This window comes from Ornithorhynchus anatinus, chromosome 14, assembly GCF_004115215.2.
Source record: "Ornithorhynchus anatinus isolate Pmale09 chromosome 14, mOrnAna1.pri.v4, whole genome shotgun sequence".
Taxonomy (NCBI): Eukaryota; Metazoa; Chordata; class Mammalia; order Monotremata; family Ornithorhynchidae; genus Ornithorhynchus; species Ornithorhynchus anatinus.
Window position 1 is genome coordinate 35,132,487 of NC_041741.1, and position 26,183 is coordinate 35,158,669.

The 26,183-nt window shown below is 42.0% G+C and overlaps 1 protein-coding gene across 1 annotated transcript in view; it reads right to left on the bottom strand.

Annotated features, from left to right (window-relative positions):
- NTN4 (netrin 4) overlaps positions 1-26,183 on the bottom strand; it is a 101,305-nt gene that overhangs the window by 50,900 nt on the left and 24,222 nt on the right. The window contains 1 exon segment of the mRNA XM_039914082.1: positions 13,884-14,162. Coding sequence (XP_039770016.1) covers positions 13,884-14,162 — 279 coding nt within the window.

A 26,183-nucleotide genomic window follows, 5' to 3' on the forward strand; every position in this document is an offset into this window, starting at 1 on the left:
GACTGAGTTTCAAGAGCAGGATCTTCTAGCGCAGGCTTAGGAATGTAACTTCACTGAAATAGTTGGTTCTGACAGTGAGCTCTGATAAATGCAATTTCAGATTTCTCTACTGAAGCTCAATGGGTTTTAACTGCCCTTCATTTTCATGAATTTAATTCCAGGAGCTTCCTCTTCTTCAATATCATCAGGCATTTTATTATCCCTCAGGGTCCTGTAATAAATATTTCTGCCATAGAAATGCAAATAATTTTGGACTAAAAATTGTAATGCCCAGGAGGCTTATGAAGATTACATTTAGATAAGATCATACTATTACCTACTTATGGGATTCTTTTGCCATTACTTCACTGCAAAGACCTGTTTCTTATTTGTTCTTTGTGTACCATGTTACTAGGTGAGAATGCTAAATTTGTATTAGCTCTACTATCCAGTAATATAAGGGGAGCTAACACAATTACTCTCTGAGGACTTTCGGCACAGATTGCCTTGTGCCTTTTCTGGTTTAGGACCTTTCAGGTTCGGTCCTGTTGGGGGAATTGGAGGAGAATTACATATGGCCCTCTAGACTGTATACTTGTTGTGGGCAGGGAACATGTCTACCAACTCTGTTAATAACTGTGGTATTTGTTCAGCGCTTACTATTTGTCGGGTACTGTTCTCAGTGCTGGAGTGGCTACAAGCATACCAGGTTGGACATATCCTTGTACCACGTGGACTCACGTTCTCAATCCCCATTTTACAGATAACTGAAGCACAGAAAAGTGAAGTGACTTGCCTAAGGTTACAAGTGGAGACAAGTGGAGGAGCTGGGATTATAACCCAGGACCTTCTGACTCCCAGGCCCGTGCTCTAACCACTATCCTCCCAAGCTCTTAGTACAGTGTTCTGCATATAGTAAGTGCTTGATTGATGGAAAGCACAGTTTGATCCTTGGATTTGCACGTACTTAAGTGAACCCCAAATTAGGCCTTTTCATTTTAAAAAATATCCTTCTCATTATAAGAATGCAGGCTGGAGCAGAGCTTTGAGAAGCAGGCCCTGCAATTTCCACCCCACTTCTCCCTACTTTTTGCCACAGGTCTTATTTATAGTCCTAATGAAAAGTGGCACAGCTACCATTGAGGAGCATGGCCTATTGGAAAGAGCACAGGCCTGGGGTCAGAAGATTTGGGTTCTAATCCCAATTATGCCAGGAGCCTGTTGTGTGATCTTGGGCAAGTCACATCATTTCTCTGGGCCTCTGTTTCTTCATCTGTAAAATGGGGATTTGGTCAATCAATGGCATTTATTGAGCACTTACTGTGTGTAGAGCATGGTACTAAACGCTTGGGAGAGTACCATGCAATCAATCATATTTATTGAGCACTTACTATGTGCAGGGCACTATACTAAGTGCTTGGGAGAGCAAAACACAACAATATAACAGACACATTCTCTGCCCACAATTGAGTTTACAGTCTAGAGGGGGAGACATTGATATAAATAAATTATAAATAAACATAAGTACTGTGGGGCTGGGAGGGTGGGGGTGGGGGTGAATAAAGGGAGCAAATCAGGGAGATGCGGAAGGGAGTGGGAAAAGAGGAAATGAGGGCTTAGTCAGGGAAGGCCTCTTGGAGGAGATGTGCCTTCAATAAGGATTTGAAGGTGGGGAGAGTAATTGTCTGTCGGATATGAAAAGGGAGGATGTTCCAGGCCAAAGGCAGGATGTGGGCTAGAGATTGGAAGTGAGATAGATGTGATTGAGGTACAGTGAGTAGGTTGGCATTAGAAGAGCGAGGTATGTGGGATGAGCTGTAGAAAGATAGTAGAGAAGTGAGGTAGAAGGGACAAGGTGATTGAGTGCTTTAAAGTCCAAGGTACGGAGTTTCTGTTTAACAGGGACAGAGTTGGTAGACACATTCTCTGTCTACAATGAACTTATAGTCAAATTCTGTTCTCCCTCTCACACAGACTGTGAGCCCCATGTGGATCAGAGACTGTGTCCAACCTGATTAACGTGCTTCTACCCCAGCACTTAGTGCTGGAAACATAGTAAGTCCTTAACAAATATTAGTTATTATTATTATTATTGTGACCACTGCCCTTCCTCAACATCAGGGCTTCAACTGCAAGGAAATGATAGGGGAAGTACAGTGGCTGGAACTTGCCTCAAAGACTTTTTCTCCTCCACAGATATTTCAGGGCTCTCACCTCCCACAAACTCATTCATTCATTCTATCATATTTATTGAGCGCTTACTAAGCAGTTGGGAGAGTACAATATAACCATAAACAGACACATTCCCTGCCCACAATGAGTTTACAGTCTAGAGAGGGGGAGACAGACATCAATACAAATAAATAAAAATAAAAGATTTGTACATAAGATCTGTGACCACAACAGATAAAGAGCTGAGATTGAAATTTTTTTCAAGTTCAGCACTGTCAAGGTCAGTGATGATGTGTTGTCATTTACCATGGTGGGTATTTCATTTCTCTCCTTTTCAGTGGGTGACATTACACCAACTCTTTTCCACGGTCTACTTCCTGCACTCAGTACACTCTAACTTTTTCCTCTTCTCACTTTTGTGACTTTTCCAAGGTCACAGAACAAACAAGAGGCAGAGCTAGGAATAGAAACCCCAGGAGAGTCCCAAAATACCAGAGGCTTCCATCCCTGAGTAGTGATGTCACCAGGAGGATTTTGGTCTCCTCCTCCTCACCCCTTGCTACCTTCTGTGGGGATCAGGCATCTTGAGAGCCTTTTAGGGTGTAAATCTTCAGAAAAGCAGGGCCCGTGAAAAGTTTCTGTTTCTATGTTCTGTATATTTAGAAACTCTAGGGAAATCAGAAAAATGGAGCCAGCAATCTTTAACTTTGGTACCCAGTCCTTTAACCACTAATGTCACAATCTGGGAAACGGAGAGAAGCTAAGAAAAATCTAGTGTTTTGTAAAAAAAAATTACCTGACAGGATGGTTGGTGGGGGGGGCAGGGTGTTTCCTGTTTTTATTTTCAGTGTCTTTAGCAATTAGAAGGGTTTTAAAAAGAATTATTCAGTGGAAAGGCAGAGATGGGGCGGAAGATGAGGGAAAAGAGGGGAGAGTTATATGGTTTCCATTACTGTTCTTGTGGAAAATTTCTAAGTACATTTTTCTGTTGAAGTCCACTGCTCAATATGTCCTCCATAGCTTTGGGTTGACTAAGAGAAAAAGTCCTTGTTACAGACTATTTTGTATTCTCACATTTCTTTTTTTACTATCTAGTTCACGTTTACCATTGTTTTCTTTCTTTCTTGACAGCCTGTTAGACTGTCACTCGGTATTCAAGTAGTTTTACAAAAGTTGACTTGTTTAAGATAAATGAGCCACTGATTTGCTATACAAGAAGCCAGTTGCTAGGACATGTTTTCTTCCATAGCCTTTTGTAATTGAATTAATACATTCAAATGCTTCTTTTCATATTGCGAATTTGCTTGTTTCTCGGTGAATCTTGTAAAACACATTTCTTCATTATTTTGTATATTCATAGGGAATAAAAACCAAGAAAGAAAGACCAGCTTATTAAAAAGTAACTCTGTGTTTTTGGTACCTGATATTTCTTGACAAGAACATAGCCTTAGGAAATTTCAAATGAGTATAAATTATCTGCATATAGCTAGAGAACACAGCAATTAGCACATTCTAGATACTGAAAAAATATTGTCTTTGATGCAATAAATTCAAATCATTAAGTGCTGAAACTAAATGTTATCTTTCCAGGAAATTCCTGGGTATTCATATTTTTAAATGATTTCTGCCTGATGAATGTCAAAAGTGATTTTTCTTATGTCTTACTTTTCTTCAGATATATTATTATGTAATTAACTGGGTGACTTCTTTTTTTTAACAACCCTAGAAAGGGACAATGGGATTCCTTGTTTTAAAATGTCTATAGAGTGCACTTAATAAGGAAGCATGGAAATAGCTATTTACAAAGCAACTTAGCTTCTCTTCTCACCAAGGAATATGAGACAACAGGCATGATCGATTGCTAAGAATATCAGAAAAGCAATACAAATGAATCACCCTTGACAAAAAACAAATTTTGGAATATAAGTCACAATACTCGGAAAACACTTTATGCCACTTTGAAAATGTGGTCTCTGTGGGTCCTGTCATTCCCACTTGAAATTTCCTTAAGTCTTAACAGTAGTTTAAACATTTTAAATTCATATTTTTCTGCAGATTTGGTTTCCATGTACCCATGTCTTGCTTCCTTCTGGCTTTTTAAAAAATTATAAGCATAAAAATTCAATAGCAAATATATATCCTATATATATATCTATTTATCTTTACCTTTGACAATAAACCCACATCCATGTAGGAAAGTGATTAATTTAAGTTAAACTAAAGAATCTAAATAATCTAAGCCAGATAAAAATGTCTTTATTTATTTATTGGTATTTATTAAGTGCTTACTATGAGCCAGGCACTGTACTAGGCTTTGGGGTAGATACAAGATAATCAAGATAATCAAGAGTCCATATCCCACATAGGACTCACAGTCTTAATTCCCATTTTACAGATGAGGTAATAGGCATGGGAAAATTAAGTGACTTGCCTAAGGTCACAGAGCAGACAGGTGCAGGAACTGGGATTAGAAAACGGGTCCTCTGACTTTCAGGTCCATGCTCTTTCCATTGGGCCATGTTGTTTTTCAGTGTGAAGTCTCTTACCACAAGAGTAATAGATGATCATGTCTGCACCTCTTACACCCCCCCAAGCACTTAGTATAGTTCACCAACAGCAAACATTCTATAAATGCTACTATTAACTCTCTATTCACTTTCTATACAGACACAGCCCCTAATAAAAATACACAAATGAGTTTTTTTCATCTATTTCTAGGAAGGATGACTGTTGATGGAAAAGACCAGCTGTGGCTTGGAAGAAAGAAAGGTGCTTTGGGGTAGGTTTCACCAACTCCAGACTTAGCCTATTGGAACTGTGGCTTTTGCAATTAGAAAAGTGTCCTTAAGAATGTGTACCTCTTCCTCTCTGCCAAGGAGCCACCTGAAATGGAAAGAGCGATACCTCCTGGGGTGGGGGAGAGTGAAGACACCCCCCACCCTGCTCAACCCCTCTGCTGCCAGAAGTCTTTCTTCCCTCTCAACCATCCCAGGATCTGGCTGTCCCACTGAGGGGACATTAAGGGGTGGCCCTATAGAAGAAGCTTCAAGGAGACAGGGTGTATGTGAACTTAAGGACACACAGGGGAAAGAAGGGGGAGGAGTTCGTTCATGTTAAAAACCCCCATTCCCAGCTAAATATTTGAAGGAGAAGGGAAGAGGGAAAAAAAATGTGTGAAGGAGAAGGCCAAAGAATCAAGGACAGCCAACGAGTCCAAAAATGTCTGGATATAGCTGTGTTTCACAGCACCTCGTCATTTAGTTTTACTGTAGGAAAATTTAGCAGTCAAGAATTTATATAACTGAATTGTGTATTCCCCTCCTCCCTCTGCATTTACTGATTTATCCAGGGGGTGAGAGTCTTGGCACTCCTTTGCAGCTTTTTGGAAAAAGCATTCCAGTAGTTATGGTTGCAAGGGAATAGTCTGGTAAAACGATCTTGTGGACTGCTTAAACTATATGGAGCAGGATCACACTTCTAATAGTATACTGCAGCAAGAAAGAGCTTTAAGGCTGCTCCCTAGCTCTTGTTATTCACACTTTTTCCAGAGTCTCTTTCATCTGAAAGAGCTATATTATACTCAACTTTGCTATGATGATCTCTTTATTGCACAGATATCATTGTTGTGCACAGTTCTTTAGATCTGGGGAATGGTCATTATGGCAGGTAGGCATGTTTTTGTCGGAATTTCATTCTAAAATTACAACATTGTATACTTTACTATGTATGTCCATTATTTAGCACTAAAAAGCACTGCAGTCACTTTGCTTTCTCACACAAATACGTCAAGTTTGTATTGATAACAGTTTCATTTCCTGGGAAATCTTTTAATCCTCTCTCATTGTAATGCAAAGAACTTGATAGGATTAGGTTCAGTGGAACTGAATCACAGACCCTTGGCATGGTCACGGTTCCAGTCTGTAGCAGTGACCTTATTGTAAAATGCAATATGTAAATTGTAAAGTTCATTTTTCATCTTTAATTAGGCATGAAATTGATTTAATGCTGAATGGTGGAATTTTTTTTAGAACATTGGAAAAAGACTTTAAACTAAGAACTGACTATTATTTAAAAGAACTGCCAATATTTAGAAATTCATCCCACTAATAGTCATTCCTTATCACTCTCCCAAAATGGTCAGTCCAATCAATGGAAGCATTCTAAAAAAATCCGATAACTTCATATCATGGGCATTTGGAAAGTATTTTTCTTTAAAAAAAACAATGGCAAAGTCAATAAGCTAATCACTAATGATCACATTAAGCACTTTTTCTCATTCCTCACTTTTTCAGGAACACCCTTTGTTCCACAGTGTAAACAAAAACTATCTAGGGAATAAATAATATTTAGCTGATCTCCCCTAAATTATGCCCCCTTCTTACCCTCCACCCTGCGTCAATACTCAGTCCCTTCTCCAGTTCATACTTCATTCTTCTACGAGGATTCATTTCCTAAAACATCTTTTCACTCCTCCAAACCTTTCAGAAGTTAATGACTGCTTTCTGAATCAAGCTGAAATTCTTGGCCATTGGCTATTAAGACACTCAATCAGTTCTCTCCATCCAACTTATTCACTCTCCCACTCCACCTCAGCTCAAACTCCTTGTTCCTCTCAATTTAACCTACTGTGCCTCATCCTCACCTCTCCTGTTGCTAACCTCTTGCTCCCGCCCTTCCTGTGGCCTAGAACTCTCACCCCCTTAAAAATCAACAGTCCACAGCTCTCCCCTTTCCTAAAGCCTTTCTGAAATCACCTCTCCTTCAGCAGGCCTTCCCTATTTACTCTCTAATCTGTCCTGCAGGGCTGGAAGTAAACCAGAAGTAACCTGACTTAGTTTGGGTAGAAAAACAGTCCCTAAATGGACCTTCCGGATTGGGCTGGGACTGTGGGAGTGGCTGAAAGTTGGGTCTGGGGGTGAAGTAGGGGGTAGGAGGTCTGAGAGACTGGTCGCCATATGGGACCGAGCTGAGGTGGAGTTCCTTTGCCCTGCCCCACCCCTGCTGTCAGCTGTGTCTGGTTGCCACAGTCCCACACCCCCACTTCACTCTTCCCTGAAGGCCTACGGCTGTGGGCCAGAGGTCTACTTCAGCATTTGGTAGCACCTACTTTCCCCAAAAGCCTGCTCCCTCACTGCCACAGCCTCACCATTGATGATGATGAACTCTATGATACTCTCTCAAGCACTCATTAAAGTGCCCAGCATGCAATAACTGCTCATAAATAATCAGTAAATTTATTATATTTTGATATATGGCAACTATTATTTAAAAAAACACAGCAGGCCCATGTTCCCTTGCAAATGATGGTAAACTAATCACCATCATTGTCTTTTTCAGCTGCCCACCAGATTGTCACAACAGCATTAGGCATGTGTCTTGGTTTGGCCCTCAGTGGCCATAAGGGTGGTAGTGACGAGCCAGGCAAAACCTGAAACTGAAGAGGCAGAAAAAAGATAAAAAAAAAAAGAAGAGAAACTACACTTGCTATCTTAAAGGTTCCAGCCATTTCTATATCGATATTGACTTGCTTTCAGTATGAGTGTTATTTAGACAAAAAATAAAAATCTAGGAAATGAAAGGAACCGCCTCCACTTATGTGGGCCAGATACACGCAAAATCAGGACATCATATGATTAAGATTACATAAGATTACAGTCCTCTAGATTGTAAGTTTATGGTAAGGGAATGTGTCTGCTAATTCTGTTGTATTGCACTAACCTAACCACTTAGAATAGTGCTCTCGAGATAGTACATGCTCAGTAAATACCAGCGATTGATTAAAATTTTCTCAAGAAGTCATCTAGTCTGCTCTGCTTTCCTCAGGCATGAGGAGAGGTTTTTTTTACCCTTGTTGGACATTTGGAATTGGGGTCTTAATTCAAATATACATTTCACCACCTAGTGTGACAAACTCCTTCTTCTTTAAAAAAAAAAAAGAAGTATCCATTTTGGATGTCTCTGCAGCTCTAACTCATTAGGTAATTGCCAAGATGATTCTTCACTTACATCAGATCAGCATCAAATGATTATATTTTTCTGAAATTAATTTTTCAGTAGAAAGTTCCATTTTAGTCATATTGTCACCCTGGAAGTTGAATGTCCCTGCTGAGCCAAAGTCCACAATGGTGGACATCGATCAATTAAATCTACTGAGCACTTACTGCGTACAGAATGCTGTACTAAGCACTTGGGAAAGTACAATACAGTAGATTTGGTAGATCCAGCCTAAGAGGATCTTACAATCTATAGGGGTTTCACCTCCCCATCCCAGTGATATCCTGGGTGGCTTTTGCAGAGTCTAGGCAGGATAGTGCTCAGGTGGGAGATGATTAGGCCTCTGTGGCATTAGCTGTCAATTTGCATGGATACCTAAACCCATCAGGAAGCATGCCCAGGGCAGCTACACCCCAAACCTTCGGCCTTGCCTCCATGAGCCCAACCTAGCATTCTCAACGTTAAACTGAAAATTTATGAGATTTTAACAGTGATGTGACCAATGACCTTCCATTGCACTGAAAATGAGGCCAGGACTGCAATAGCTATTAAGCAACGAGGGATACCTGCTCAGATTCTTTTTATTTTTACAAACCCCTGTTGTAGACACATAATTGGATGGAACTGCTGGATTCTGGCATAGATTCAAGCGCTGCACCCACTGAGCTCTTTAATAAGTGTAGAGAATCCATGTCCTTTTACTATCCTCATATCCTTTTACTATGCTCACATTTAATAAATACTATCACTACTATTATTACTATTGTTTCTAGCCAAGCCAAGCTTCCCTGTTCCAGCTGGATTAAGATACTTCTGTAGTTGTGTATTTTGTCGACTTGCAACTACTAAGACATTTGAGGTGAGAAGCAGGAGCAGGAAGGAAGGGATGAAATGTCCAAAATCAATCGCCAAACTGTGGTGGAAGCCTGAACGTTCCGCCCTCAGATGCTAATGCTAAGAGGTTAGGTTATTGGAAAATGTTTTCAAAACCACATATGCAGGGTTATCACAACCTCAACTTCCTGGCTGAAATTAGAGAGCTTCCCAAAATGACAGTGGAAAGAGCAATTGGCATTTTGTTTTATCAAACGAATGACCGCAGCATGGAGGATTTGTGGACTTGTAAAGTAAACTTTTTCTCTTTCCTATGAGTCAATGCCTTATCATGGCAGAAGAGTTTGCGTAAGGTGATGAAGCTGAGGCTACCCATAATGGAAAGGTCTAAGCCAAAGTGTCAAAGTTTATTCACCTATGCTGGGCAGCAGAGGCATGGGAAAGAGTCAAAGACAAAGAAATCAAAACGCTGAAGAAAGACAACAGCAGAGACTAAAGTTTTTACTGTGGGGAAGAAGGCAATAGTAAACCACTTCCATATATTTTCCAAGAAAACTCTATGGATACACCTACCAGAACAACTTTATGAGAGAAAATGGGACATTCTGAAGAGGGTGTGTCCATGGAGTCTTCATGGGTTGGAAACGACTCTACAGCATTTGAAGAAAAGAAGTCCTTTTGCCTCAAAGACTATGATTTTCTTTAAAGAGTGATTTTTTTTTTAACCGAAAGAGTAGAAGAAATAGGCTGTCATATACCTAGGCACATTTTTATGATTTTTTCCCATTTTAATCAAAGTCAGTACAGTTGGTTAAGAGTACGGAGAGCGCAGCACAAACCATCACTACCCTGGCAAAAAATGACAAGCTGGTTGAAGGCGGTTGTGCTGTAGGTGATTGCTGCCAGTGGTAGTCCATACCTTTCTCTTCTTGACCGCCTATGTCTGAGCAATGCTCATTCTAATGGCACAGAGCTGGACAAGACAGGAATAGACGTGGCTTCATCTTCAAACTTCCTTCTGCATTGTCTATGCACTTGGATCAGTGACCTTTGGGCATTTGATATCTGCCCCACGCTCAACCCCATAGCACTTATGTACATAACTTTACGGTACTTATATATAGTAATGTCTGTCTTCTCCTCTAAACTGTAAGCTCGTTGTGGGCAGGGAACGTCGCCAAGTCTGTTGTACTCTCCCAAGAGCTTAGTACAGGGATCTGCACAAAGTAAGTGCTCAATTAATAGCACTGATGATGTTGAAACTAAACAACAACTACTATGACTAGTTAATCTACTTAGTGCCCTTTTCATACTAAATTGCCCTTTTCATACTAAAACACACACACACACACACACACACACACTTCCCCCACCCCCCCATCCACCTCTCCTCTCCTGGCCCCATTTTTATCCCAATTCATATCCCTGCCCTGAAGAAGTAGTCCAGGTCGGGCTGAGGCAGCCTTCTGGGGCAGGTGCCAAGCAGTGAGCCCTGGGAGAATCCTTAGGGAGGGAAAGAGAGTTCTAGGCAGCTCCCAGGCCAAGAGCACAGGTCCCTTCTTCCACAACCAGCCTGGCCCAATCTGAGCCATCTGAGAAGCAGTGGGGTGCTGTGTCCCAACGTTTTCCTCAAGATGCCCCATGTGTCTTTCTCTGAGGCTCTTCTTCTGTTGGTGGATGGACCCCCTGTTGCCTCCTCCTCCTCTTCCTCACCTCCCTGCACAATGCCCTAATTCTCCAATACTACTGCTTGCATGATCATTAGAAAATGTTTTCTTTCCAGTGCCGTTTATAATGAAAGACTAAAGGATTTGAGAATTAAATTGCAGAATCTAAAAAAGCCTAAATCAGCAAGGCATGCTAGCTAGTTATGCAACCCCTGGCCCATTCTCTTCTCTCTCTCTCTCTGCTGACCCCTTGCTCACGCTCTCCCTTTTGCTTGGAACTCCCTCCTCCTTCACATCCAGAGGACCACTGCTCTCCCCATCTTCAAGGCCCCTTCTGAAACCACACCTGCTTCAGAAGATCCTCCCTTAAAAATCTCTCACCTCCACAACCTACTTCCCTACTGCTACTTCAGTCTTTGTGCGGCACCCAGACAATTGGGTACTCAGCTATCCCAGCTCTTCCCTGTAGCACCTATATACATGCATTTTTATACTTTATTACTTCCCCTACCTGCAATTTATTTTAGTGTGTATGTCCCCCACTAGATTTTAAAGTCCTTGAGCCAGGAATCAAGTTTACTCACTCTACTGTACTCTCCTAAGTGCTTGGAACAATGCTCTGCACAGAGTAAGTGATCAATAAATACTGATTGGTTATTCACAGCTTTCAGTAACAGGAGTGATTATATGGAAATAGATGGAGGTTGTTCTTCATCTGTGTTGACAATAAATTGGTAGGAAGGGCTCGAATTAAGGCAATAGGTAGAATTAGGTAGAAAGAGGAACAACCTGAGACCAGGGGCTCCTGAGGACTTTTTGTGGAATCGTTTTTCTGGAGACCTTCACAAGTAGATATATCCATTTGTGGTTTAGGTGTGGTCCTGACTGAAGACTATCTCTTCTGAATCAACAACCCTGGATCCAAAATAGTTTGGGACTGTTCCAGAATTTTCCGATTTCTGGGTGCCCTTTCTGGAATACGGGAAATGTCCCAGATTTCTTTACTGAACTAGAATTCTTGGGAGATTAGTCCAAGATTGGACTCTGACCATGCTCAAAGTAAGGCTTAGTGTTGATATTCTCTCCAGCCTACACCCGGTGAGGCAGGGGCTACTAAATGTAGAAGTATGTCATCATGATGTCATCAGAATCTTGAATAGTGAGCCTCAATTGCTGATTTTGTGGTTAACCTATCACTAGACAGTTCCTTGTTTCTATTTATAATTCCTAATTCTAAAAGTATTTATTACTGTTGTATCTGGGACATTAGAGCAGGGATGGAAAAGTCAGATTCTGAAATTGACTCCATCCCCCCTTCCCTAACCCAAGCCAGAGAAGGTAACAAAAGAGATGGAGCAGGTAGCTTGTGAGGTTTGGGGGTAGAGTTAAAGAACTGGAGGAATGATGAGGCAAAGAGTATTATGATCTTTTTTTGAATGTTTGGAATTTCATCAGTATGTCTGTAGCTGAAGAAACAGTTTTTCTGAAACCTTCCACTAATAAAACAGGCCACAACTTCTTGCCAATATAGGAGGAGAAAACTGAATCATGGGCCCTCTGACAGTTTGATCACCTATCTTTTATGCTTTATTTGGCATCATTCGCTATTCACTCAGGGCATGATTTCCACTGGCTAAGGTAAGGCCTGAAATTTGGGGTGATAATACACCAGGGTAGAAGCAGCATGGCCTATTGCATAGAGCACAGACTCAGAGTTAGGCGGTCATGGGTTCTAACCCTGACTCCACCACTTACACTTCTCTTGCCTCAGTTACCTCATCTGTAAAATGGGGATTAAGACTGTGAGCCCAGTGTGGGACAGGGACTGTGTCCAACCTGAATTGCTTGTATTCCCCCCAGTGCTTAATATAGTTCCTGGCACATAGTAAGCACTGAACAAAACCCATAATTATGATTATTATTATGAAGAGCGTGTCAAAACCTTGACCTGGATTGAGGGCAGGAAACAGGAGAAAAGGTTGGTCTTCTTGTGGAACTGAATAGGTAGCTCTAAGGTTTGCCCCTAAGGTCATGGGTTCTAATCCCAGCTCCGTCACTTATCTGTTGTGTGACCTTGGACAAGCCACTGCACTTTTCTGTACCTCAGTTACTTCATCTGTAAAATGGGGATTGAGACTGTGAATCCCCATGTGGAACAGGGACTATATCCAACCTGATTACCTTTTATCCACCCCAGTGCTTAGTACAGTGCCTGGAACATAGTAAGTACTTAACAAACACCATCATTGTTATTAGTAATCCTAAGGACAGTATCCTACAACTATTTATAAGACTAATCGTCAATCCAGATCTCAACATGGCAAAGGGAACAACCACGACTGAGGTTGCATTTTGTCTCAAATTACAGGCTTGTTAAGGCAAGAGACAAGAGCTTTCTCTGTGCTAGGATAGTGGCTTTGGAGAAATTCTTTTCCATTACAATACCCTAAGTACATTAACAGCATCAAAAGAGTTAGGTCACAAGAGAGCAATTCTTCCTCTCTGGATTTGTTTGTTGTTGATTGGAATTAAGACACAAGAGTATCAAGAGTATCCAGGTATCAAGAGTGTGTTCTGGGGTGCAGTGGAAGATGTAACCTTGATTTGGAAAATCTTCTTTAGGGATGCTCAATGCCATTTGGTCCCAAGAAAAATGAAATTAAGAGCTGTTGCTTTAAATAGAACATTATGGTGAAAGAAGAGAAAACTATTTAAATATTCAAACCCATATATTTACAACTCAGAAAATCAATCCATCACATAAACATGTTATCAAGTCAGAATACTCATTTTCCTGTTTATTCACTCTTTCTCCTTCAGGCCATTTTTCATTGGACTGAACTGGCAGCCCATTATACTGGGAGTAAAATTCAAGATCAATTATTGACTTTGAAGTTCTGCCCAAAAATGGCCTGCTTTTTTCTGTCTGGGCTGGCTTCTGTGGGCTTGCTAAAGGGCTCATTAAATTCATGCTACGACCTGCACTTGCTGCTGCTGCTGGTCACCCCCTCCTATCATCTTATCTGAGGGCCCCAATATCTAGATCTCCATTGCAAAGAGCAAATTGAAGTCAGATGTGCTAGCAGAAGGTATACAATGCTGCTTTTGGTGGGGGAGGATATGGAAAAGTTGCTAGTGACCAGGGACTGCTTGGGAGGAATTCATACAAATGCCAGAAATGCTAGAGAACCAACCACTTTTTGTCTTTGCCAGTGAAGGCAACCCCGGTTTACATACCATATGGAGGGCCCCTGCTGCTTTGACCCGTCTGAAGCCATCAACAGGTGCACAGTGATCTGCATGGCCATTGCAGAAGCAACTGCCCTTGACAATGAAGTCATAGATGGCATAGTGTGTGAAATGCTGAGGCTTTGCATTGAGGTCGTTGCCTTGGCAGGGGCAATGTTGCCGTTTCAGCAGCTGAACCCGAAGGTTGGTGATCTTCAGCTGCTCCTGAGCTTTGGGGCTGTAAGGATCTTCAGAGGAATACGGTGGTGACAAAGCCCTGTATATAACCTGTTGTAAAAAAAAAAAAAAAGCAGAGACAGGAAAACTGAGTGAAGAACAAAAAACAGAATTATAAAAATTATGGCAGTTGTTAAACACTTACTATGTGCCGAGCACCATTCTGAACACTAGGGCAGATACAAGTTAATCAGATTGGACACAGTCCCTGTCCCACATGGGGCTCGCACTCTTAATCCCTCTAGACTGTGAGCACGTTGTGGGCAGGGATTGTCTCTGTTGCCATATTGTACTTTCCAAGTGCATAGTACAGTGCTGTGCACCCAGTAAACGCTCAAAAAATATGAACTAATGAATGAATCCCCATTTTACAGATGAGGTAACTGAGACCCAGAGAAGTAAAGGACAGCCCTTTGTTATTTCAAGGAGTAGCCAAATTTTACAATGGTTTCAGAAAAATAATGAAGAAAGCACACACTCTCATTTCTTCAAGGCAGAGAATAGGATGTGTTGTGGCTGAGGAACGATTTCATCCAGTGTTGGCTTATGGGTTCCCATCATTGTTATCCTTGAGTCTTCTTCACTTACCTATCCAAGTCATTACCCAAGTAATTAGTAATTTTTACTGGGCACTTGATGCTTAGGAGTTAAAAAGAGTATTACAGTCCTAGTAATCTTGAAAATGAGGGTAAAGTTTAAATTTAAAACAGCATTCCTGATAAAACTTAGCCTTAACTTCAATAGGCAGATAAAACTATTTCCCACTACCTGCCTTTATTGTCTCTTTATTCCTCCCGATTTTTCTCTAGCTCTACTTCTGAGAAGTCCTCCGCAACAATCGGGGAAAAACTTTCACCTCCCTGTGGTCACCTACTTCAATCAATTGATCAGTGATAATTATTAAGTGCTACTGTGTGTAGAGCACCATACTAAGCGCTTGGGAAAGTACATACAATAGGGTTGCTAGGCACAATCAATCACTTTGCCCCTTCCCACCTCACCTCCCTTTTCTCCTTCTACAGCCCAGCCTGCAAACTCCGCTCCTCTGCCGCTAACCTCCTCACTGTGTCTTGTTCTCGCCTGTCCCGTCATCGACCCCTGGCCCACGTCCTACCTCTGGTCTAGAGTGCCCTCCTCTCCTCACATCCGCCAAACTAGCTCTTCCCCGGTTCAAAGCCCTACTGAGAGCCAACCTCCTCCAGGAGGCCTTCCCAGACTGAGCCCCCCTTTTCCTCTGCTCCTCCTTCCCTCCCCATCCCCCCCACTCCCTCCCTCTGCTCTACCCCCTTCCCTGTCCCTTAGCACTCGTGTATATTTGTACACATTTATTATTCTATTTATTTTATTAATGATGTATATATCTACAATTCTATTTATCTATTTTGATGCTATTGATGCCTGTCTACTTGTTTTATTTTGTTGTGTGTTTCCCCCTTCTAGACTGTGAGCCCGTTGTTGGATAGGGATTGTCTCTATCTGTTGCCAAATTGTACTTTCCAAGTGCTTAGGACAGTGCTCTGCACACAGTAAACGCTCAATAAATATGACTGAATGAATGAATGCAGGAGAGCTAGTAGGCAAATGAGAACTTAGTCGGAAAAGAACTTTAGGAGAAGTGATTTTTCTGATGGCTTTAAAGGTGGGGAGAGTGGTGACTTTAGATTCTAACTCAATGTGGGCAGGGGGTCTGTTTATTGTTATAATGTACTCTTCCAAGCGCTTAGTGCAGTGTTCTTCACAAAGTAAGCTCTAAATAAATACAATTGACTGACTGGTATAAGGGGGATGGGTGTTCCAGGCCAGAGGGAAGACATGGGGAAGGGATTAGCGGTGAGATAGAGGAGATGAAGTTACAGAGAGCATATTGGTGTTACAGGAGTGGAGTGTAAGGGCTGGGCTGTAGTAAGAGATCAGCGAGGTAAAATAGGAGGGGCAGAGCTCATTGAATTCCTTACCTAAGTACACTCCCATTTTTCCTCCCACTTATGTCACATCTGTTAGATGTAAGCCAACTAGAAGGAGAATTTGGCTAGAGGATGTGGTTCCATTAACGTTTATTATTAATGATCACAGAAATAACACAAGTGTCTTAAATAAAGAAAACCTTAAAAAGCATTCTATAGCGAGTGCTGGATGAAAAATGCCACACTGCATGGACGTGTTTACACTAGGAGAAAACAATTTGGGAGAGAATGTTTCAATAGCAAATGTTGTTTCTACTCTTGAGTCTTCACTGAGCTCAATTAATATGTGCTGTGTGTGAGCTGTGGAGACAAAATAAACATTGGCGGAGTCACATACCGCTAATTTTGTCTCTGAGCCTGCCGTGAGCTGTGTGGACATCATGTCCACCTGCTTGACGGAGATCATTCCAGGCCTTTCCACCTAGATTCCTGATCCTTCTATCCTAGTGCTGCTGGAATGGATGCAGGGCAGAAACAGCATGGCTTAGTGGACAGAGCACCGACCTGGGAGTCAGAAGGACCTGGGTTCTAATCCCAGCTCTGCCATATGTCTGTTCTGTGGCCTTGGGCCAGTCACTTCTCTGGACCTCAGTTACCTCATCTTTATAATCCTCATTTTACATTTTACTCATTTTACAGTCCCATGTGGGACAGGGCCTGAGTCCAACCTGATTTGCTTGTATCCCCCCTAGAGCTTAGTACAGTGCCTGTTACATAGTAAGTGCTTAACAAATATCACAATTACCATTATCACTACTAGGCCAGGTGGGCTGCCACTGGGAGGATGGGACGAGTGTGGGGACTTCAGGACTCCCCCAGGAAGCATGCCTGTGGACTCCTAGGCTATTTGGGAGGGACAGTGAAAAATACACCGACATGGACCTGCAGCCTCGTCCCTTCCAGCCACCCCCAACTGGACAAAAACCTTTAGTTTCCAACCCACTTTAAGTTTCCCTTGATAACAAGGTTGATAACATTAGCACTGCTACGAAACAGCCAGTTTCTTTTCATCCTTTTCAACTCGATTTGCCTCATGTAGACAGAGTCATCATGTCTTGTTTCACTGATCAATCCCATACTGCTGGTCTGTTGTGCTTGAGTCCTTTCCAACAGATGCATCTTAGGTGTTCTTTCTCGGATTAGACTCTCAAGCCTTGTTCAGTGTCATGCACACATTAGGCAAGACCTAGTACACGAGGTCTTCTATTCTGCACTATCATCTGAAGCTATACACCGGAAAGATCAAGATCTTTTTGATTTTTAGATAAGCTCTGCTTTTCAGCATGTGAGTTAATGCTGTTCTCTCTACATTTTTAACAATCAGAAAGGTAGTAGGAAAGTGAAGGCGATGGCAAAAACCCAGGTCTCTGGGGAAGGGCCTTCTCCTGGCACATGCGTCTGATGCTGGCATGCCCCCATCCAACGTGCCTACAGGGGGTTGTGGGTGCCTATTTTAATGAATAGTTTCAACCTCCTCCCACCAGACGTTTTAGCAGGGTGATTAATATGGAGCCAAATTGACTCATTTGAATTGTTCCTTCTCTCCCTTCTCCTGATTTTCTCTGGTGGAAGGGTTGATAAGGTGCAAAAAGGTCAAAGGGCAAGCAGTATGGAGGATGTAGAGAAGAGGAAGACTCAATAAACACAACTGATCAATTGATTGAATAATTGAGAGTGGCCCATATTTCCTGTTCTCCATGTGATCCATTACCAATTGGGAAAGCCTTTTTTTTTTCACCTGCCTGACTCAATATCCCATTCTGCGAAATGGGGACAACAATACCCCTTATTCTCTAGCACGGGGGATGCGTAGTTAGTTAAAGTTTGTCACCCACAGTGCTGAGGGATCCACTTTAGAAAAACAGTACATTATTATGAAATTAGCAAAAAGTGAGGCATGATTTTATTATTTAAGATGACCATCAGCTATTCCCTCCAACAAAAATCAGAGTCCTTAAATGGAACTTATTTTAAATATGCCATCCTATTCACTAGGGAGGCATTCCAATGCAATGAGCTTCCTAATTAAAAGGTCTCTGAGGCTTTGCTAGTATACATTTGCAGAGGTCTGGGGAGGTGAAATCTGCATGAGAAGTTGAGTTTTATTGTTATAACAGAATCTTAGAACTTTTATCATAAATCCATCATTGGTATTTATTGAGTGTTTTCTGGGTGCACAGCCCTGTACTAAGCACTTGGGGGAGTACAATAAGAGTAGGTAGTCAGTCTCCCTGCCCACAAGGAGCTTACAAGTTAGAGGGGCAGACAGACATTAAAATATATTATAAGTGGATATGCACATACATGCTGTGAGCCTAGGGAGGGGTGAACATCAAAGTGCTTAAGGGTATAAACCCAAGTGAATATACTAGAGAAACAGCATGGATTAGTGGACAGAGCACAGGCCTGGGAGTCAGAAGGACCTGGGTTCTAATACTGGCTCCATCAAATATCTGCTATGTGACCTTGGGCAAGTCACTTAACTTCTCTGGGCCTAGAACAGTGATTGGCACATAGTAAGTGCTTAACAAGTACCAATATTATTATCATTATTATTATATTGTGATGCAGAAGGGATAGCCTAGTCAAGGAAGGACCCCTTTTTAAAAAAATCATATTTGTTAAGTGCTTATTATGTGTCAGGCACTGTTCTAAGTCCTAGGGTAGATATAAGCTGAACAGGTTAGACATAGTGCATGTCCCAAATGGGGCTCACAATCTTAATCCCCATTTTACAGATAAAGAAAATGAAACACAGGAAGTTCAGTGATTTGTCCAAGGTCACACAGCAGACAAGAGTCCTTCTGACTCCCAGGTCCTTGCTCTAACCACTATGCAATGCTGCTTCCCCTGGCCACTCTTGGAGATTTGATTATAATAGGGCTTTGAAAGGAGGGAGAGGGGTGGTTTGTCAGATATGAAGGAGTTGGGAGAGCAAGGGGTCAGCATCATTAACGGCATTATTGAGTACCATCTTGGGTGCAGAGCTCTGACATAGGCACTTGGGAACCTTTGGGAGAAGTAAGAGTGAGAACCCCTGAACCGAAGACCTTCTAATCTAATGGGGGAGGCAGGAAGCAGATATAAATCACCCAATATACAACGTGTAAAAGAGTAAGGAGCATAGATACAAATGATAAAGCACAGGAGTAAGCAATTAAATAACCACCATATACACATAAGTGCTAAGGTGGCTGATGAGGTGGCATGACCAAGGAGGTGGGGATAAGTTAGGGAATGCCTCTTGGAAGAGGTGAATTTTTCTGGAAGACTTTCAAGTTGGGGAGGGATAAGGTTTGGCAGACTTGATTGTGAAGGTGTTCCCCACAGGGAGAAAGGAAAAAGGAATGAGTGGGAGATGGAAGAGTTGCTAATGAGATAAGGTTAGAATTTACTAGTTAGATTTTATCACCATCTTGCTATCAGCCTCCTTTGGTTTTCCTTTCTCATTTTCCATTTGGAAACAAAGCACAATATTCAGCACAGCCCTGATTTCAAAGGAAAACCCAGCCCTGCATATTTCTTTTGCAACCATGTGGGTTTGAAAGTTATGGTACAACTATTGCCAAACTCATTAAGATGTTGGAGAACAAGGATTTTCAAAACAACCTTTCCTTAATTAATGAATAAGATGGCCACCGATCTATGTTATCAACCACAATAATGGTAGGTCAGGGGGAAGAATAGCTAAGGTCAGTCGAATCCTATCCTTACTGAAAGTAGTCCTTGTGGCAGAATTCTCAGGCCTGCATACCCTCTTGTCTCCTGAATGTTGGTTGCCACCGCTCTCTGGTTCTACTGTTGTTTTGACTGAGTCCTGGACCTTTTCCAGAACTGCCTCGCTGTTTGCAGAGGTCAGAGGTGGGGGATCAGGACAGAACGAGAAGGAATTTAGGAGCTCTTTCCCTTCCGGAGTCCAGATTGTGAAAGCTGAATGGTGGCACTGTGTTCCACGGGCATGACACCATGATCGGCGCGCTGATATCAGCAGGGATGGGACATCACGGCCCCGAAAGTTGCGTGTTGGAAAGGAGACAGCAAGCTTCTACAGGCACAAAAGCCAAGAGGAATTTAAACCTTGAAATCTTTTCTCCGGAAAGGAGACGCCTCTATCTGATACCCTGGGAAATGGAACTACCCCAGGCCAGGAAACAAAGAGCGCGCCAATCCAGATGCTCCGAACTTCTGGCAAGCCGCCGCTTGGGTTCCACTCAGGCTCTCTTCCAATTTCCCAGTAGAAACCATCATCACAATCGCAATACCCAGGGGCTGTAAAAGGGACAGCCTTCAATTGGACAGGCCACTTAGAAACACCAATCTCCCCTATGTCCTCCAGGACAACAGGAATCCAATGAGAGAGAGAGAGAGAATTACTGTTGTACTCTACATTTCCAGATCTTTCTGTCCTGTCTTGAAAATTTGAGCTGGGGCCATGGGGAGGAGCCAACAGTTAATGGTAACAGAATAATGACATCCTGAGTGTGCCAAAATTAAGCTGCATCAAAATCAAGGAGTTGCACTGAAAAATTGAAGCCCATACTTTCAGATCTTGCCCCGGCAGTATAGTGCCCTAAACAACATGGCACTGTATGTGCTGGGGAAGCTTATGGGCTCATACTCCAGGTAGTCTTTATTATGCCTTAAAAAGGTTTCTTTTTAACTGTTCCCCAACTTATTTTACTCTGAAGTTTTACCATGAAAAATGGGAAAACCAAGAATTGGGTAGATAATGGGAAGGCGAAGGGAAAACTGTGAACTTTTGATTAGGTGTGGGTGAATGTGAATATAAGATAGTCTATATGATTAGTAACACATTTCAAAATGTTTTTGTGCTTTTTCCCCGCCTCTCCAGTTGTTTGTACTCCTAGAGAAAAAAACATAGGCAGGTATGAGCAGGAACCCTACAGATCTCAACATCAGGTCCCAAACAGAACCCTGAGGGTTTCTGATTTAACAAAAATGGAAGCTTAACAATCCCAACCACAATCCTCTCAGTGGCTTTTCTAACACAACACCATAAGAGATGAAAAGGAAATTATAAGACTGTTAGGAACACTAAACCACATTTTCCCCTTAGTGGAGGTGTTAGAAATTACAGGTTGGAAATTTTGAAGAAATGCCAGCACCACAGAGGCATTTAGATTAGAAATACAAAAATAGGAGTTCAAATATCCTCAATTCTTTTTTGATGTCATTCATATTAGCAGACTTTAGAAAACCATCCTGGAAGAAATACTACCTAATACAAATACCTATAGTTAATAAACTTGTCTTGATATTTAGAAATTTTTACTTTCAATATTTTCATAAGCTATAAATAAGTTTAATAGCTATATATTCAGTGATGCATTAAATCTTAATAGAATCCTAATATTACATTTATTTTGTCACCAATATTCTACATCAATCGATGAACTGGGGTTTTGTTTAGTGCTTACCATGTGCAGAGAGTTCTTCTAAACTTTTGGGAGAATATAATGCAACAGAGTTGGTAGACAAGTTCCCTACCCCAAAGGACCTTACAGTGTAGAGAAGGAGACAGATGTTAATATAAATACATAAATAAATAAATTATAGATACGTACATAACTTCTGTGGGGCTAAGGTTGGGGTGAATATCAACTGCTAAAGGTGCACAGATCCAAGTGCATTTGCAACACAGAAGGGAGAGGGAGTAGAGGAAAAGATGGCTTCATTGGGGAAGGCCTCCTGTGCTTGTGACTTTACTAAGGCTTTGAAGGTGGGGAGAGTGGTGGTCTGTCGAACATGGACAGAGAGGGAATTCAGAGTTCAGGGAGTTGAGAGAGGGAGCAAGAGGGAGGATGTAGGTAAGGAGTTGGAGGCAAGAAAGATGAGATCAACTTTGTCATTGGAGGAGCGAAGCGTGCAGGCTGGGTCGTAATAGGAAATCAGTGAGGTAAGATAGGAGGGGGTGAGCTGCTCGAGTGCTTTAAAGTCAATGACAAGGAGTTTCTGTTTGATGCGTAAGTGGATGGGCAACCAAGGGAGGTTCTTGAGGAATAGGGAGATGTAGCAGCAGAGTGAAATAAGGACTGGAGTGGGGAGAGACAGGAGGCGGGGAAGTTAACAAGAGGGCTGAGGCAGTAGTCAGTAGTGGTAGAAGGCACACCCAAAATCCTAGAGTTGTAGTGGAAGGCACATCCAAAATCCCAAACACAGGAGCTTCTGTTTGTGGATATCCTACTCTCAAAATGCTTTGCAATCTCAAAAAAAAGTATTTAAACCCTTGTTTCTTCCTAGGCTCCTAGGAAAGTTCACCACATTGGAGTTGTAGAATTCTAAACCAAAAGTGCCACGGTTTTATTTTTACATTTAAAATAACAATGGCCAGGGAAGGCCAAAATGCAACAGCCTTTATGCAAAGCAGAATTGTCCTCTAACTGTCCTCTCAGAAGAATAATCCCTTGCACAAAAAGTAATGGCTGCTGTGGTTTTCGTTGAAGTAACTGAAGAGACATGACAATTAACCTAAGAGCAAGGAACCAGCGTGGCCTAGTGGAAAGAGCAGGGGCCTGAGAGTCAGAGGACCTGGGTTCTAATCCCAGCTATCTCACACATCTGCTGTGTGACCTTGGGCAAATCACTTAACTTATCTGTGCCTCAGTTACCTCAACTGTAAAATGAGGATTGAGACTGTGAACCCCACATGGGACATTGACTGTGTCCAACCTGATTAACTTATATTTACCCCAGTGCTTAGTATAGGGCCTGGCATATAGTCCACACTTAACTAATACCATGTTAAAACAAGGATCCACCAGAATCAAAGATGCACATCCATGCTCTTGGTCTGGTCTGCATTTGAGCCCTACCTACTCCATTTTCATAAATAGGTAGGGCACTGGGTTGCGAAAGAAAATTTTTGTTTTTGAAGAGGTTACTGGAAATGGATGACGTGAGGATCCAGTGCTTTGCTTATTCCCAAGGACAGAGAAAGCTTGTGCAAAGGAGGGCGGTGAAATCTGCAGAGCAAAACACAGCTGGAGGATTTAATTTTAGAACCTCTGTCCTTGACTCTACCACTTTAAATAAAAGCACCTACTTGTTCAGAAGCAGCATGTCACTGTTTTGGGCAGCACAGTAGCCTTATTGCTCACACCTCAGAGTGTCAGCCAATCCGTTTCATCAGATTACTTCACATTTTGAAGGAGTGGAGGAACCTTATCTACTATACTAGTCCTTCTGCAGATAGGACAATATAGCCTAATAGCTTTCAATGGAGTAATGCCGAGGAATGCAGTGCACTCAAGTAACTTGCCTGGACGATAATAACCTCGGTTTATAAGTACACAAAAGCCTCTTTGCACGTCTCAAGGCATATTTATGGTTCTAAAGTGATGAAAAGGCCACTTCTAAAATATCTCCAGGGGAAAGGAAAAAGACAGAACTATACAGAGCCCAAGGAAACAAAATTGCTTGAGGAAGTTTAAAAAAAAAGGCAAAAGGATCTAGGCTAAAAATACAGAAAAATTTGAAATGGCTCATCAATAAATTTGGGACATCAGTGCTTCAGCACTTGCCTTTTGAGCAGCTTGTGTTCCAACTTTGAAACATCACTGTTGGAGCCCTTCAGATCAATTCTCCCCTTGGGGCTCCAGAGATACTGCACTTGCTGACTTCTCCCTTTCCTCTACCTGACCTCAACACTTCTGTGGTCTCCTGAGCCAAGATTACAGTCAGTCACCAGACTGCTGTGTGGGACTGTGGTTGAGGAAATGTATTTCTCCCCCACAAAAGGAGGCCCAGACAACAGACAGGAGGGGAAGGAGGAGAAGGGAGAGGCAGCTTCACCTGCTTGCATCTTGTTTTGATTTTCCCATACCACGTTGCAAGTTGCTCCCCTTGGTACAGTGATATTGAAGCTGACTGCCTGGGAGAATAATAATAATAACACCTGCCCTTACCCACTTCACAGATGTGGTGAAAGCAAAATGCAATAACAGATGTGGAAAAAATCTTTGGAACAAAGGCACTGTATATGTTCGAGTTATTTTTTTATTTTCTTTTTTTCCCCATGGTATTTGTTAAGCACTTACTATCTGCTAAGCACTGTACTAAGCATTGGCAGAGTTACAAGATCATCAGGTTGGGCATAGTCCCTGTCCCACCCAGGGCTCACAGTCTTAATCCCCATTTTACAGATGAGGGAACTGAAGCACAGAGAAGTTAAGTGACTTGCCCACAGTCACACAGCTGACAAGTGGCAGAGCCGGGATTCGAACCCAGGTCCTTCTGACTCCTAGGGCCATGTTCTACCTACTAAGCAACACTGCTTTCCACCCCCCATTTGCTTTCAAATGCTATGTTCATCAGAATTTCCAGTTACCAGTTTTCTCCAATTTTTAATATTCTTGGAAAACAGGAATGCATGTGTTCTGTTTTAAAATATTAACAGATATTTATAATGTGTCAATGTTTAAAGATATCTGATTTTAGAGATCTGATTTGATTACTCATGAACACTTCTTGCTCTCTTCCCAAAATATTTATGCATTTCTCCTGGATATCTTTTCTTGTGAGAAGGAGCCTTGCAGATGGAGCATTGTATACACTCTCTGAGGCAGAGATATATTTTGAATCCAAATCACACATGATTTAGTGACTCCGCTGGCACTTTTTAAAAAGTGCACACAAAGTAAGTCAGATATGCCACTTTTCTCTGAAGCAATAGGTCTAGGACAATGGGGTTTGTAGGGTCCTAGGGTTTTACCTACTAGGGTATAATTTAGGCCCTGCTATTAATTACAAGCAACATAAACAAAAGGACTTATCCTCTTCCTACTTGAATCATTCACTTGGGGATAGTATTTTGTGTGTGTGTGTGGTGTGCCATGCCCAATTTCACAAGGTGGGAGGAAAAAACATAAATTAACTAAACCACCCACCATTATTATTACAGGTTATCCTACTAGCTGCCAATTTTAGTCCCTCCTGAGAAAATGTAAACACTTGGAATTATCTACCTCCCAGATATGCACAAACCAACGGCATACACATCCCTTCCCTACTCTTCCAAACCCTGTCTCTTTTTTCTCCTTCTTTGCATTTCCCTAGACCCCCTCTAGTAAACTCTAGCAAAAGTATCCATGGTGGCAAATGGTTTAACCTTTTCCTGATTTTCATAATAAAAGCTTAAACAAGAAGTTTGATCCCCTACCACTCCTTCCTCAATTAATCTTCCTTTTATATAAAAAGTTAAGTATGAAAGTTTAAAGCAAGTCACTTCCCCTGGGTAGATGCTATAGAGACCCACAGCTGGCAATTAGTTTGACTTTTAAAATAGGCTTTCTTGTCGAACATGTGTGTGCCTACTGGGGGATTTCCATAATGCAAACCTGCACCAGAAGCGGCTTTAAACTTTCCATTCAAGGGGCTTAATCGGGAGCAACGAAAATATCCTGATTAAGCTTTTTAAGGAAAAAAAAGAGTCAACTTTAAACACAGCTAGCCCAGTGGAGAGAAGTTGGAGACTTAGGGTTTCCTGGCAGATCCACTTCAAAGGGACCTCCCACCCCTGTCCCAACCCACAACCTGGGCTTTAGCCACCACTGGAGCCAATAAGGAAAGAGTCACTCCATCACGTGCTGAGGGGCAAACTTGTGGCTAGATACCCATTCTGGGTCCACAAATGGCTAATCAAAAAAGATGGCCCACAGAGGGCTTCTGCAGCTAACCCAGGAGAATGGGGGAGTCCACTGAATCCATGTGAAAGTACTTTCCAGGTGACCATCGTTTGAAAACGGAAGCTGTTTTGTGGAGTGTTCACGAGGATGAGAGAACACTGCAGGGTCCCAAGAAAAATAGAGGCAATGATCATCCTGAGGAAGGGTGAAACTATACGTGTCAGACATCTCCTCTCCGGTGATAGTTGACTTTGAACTCCATGCCCAATAAAGGAAAATCGGGCTCCCTGTACTAAGGAATCCTAGTAATCCAGACTTGAGGTTTAGCAATCACCGCTCCTTACTTGGGTAGTCTGTGGGTGATAATCATCTGACCTAGTGCTGCACCCCATCAGCAATGTCATCTCTGATTATGAAGAACAATTCGGTCACAGTGATTTAGTCGGAAGACAAGCATTAACTCC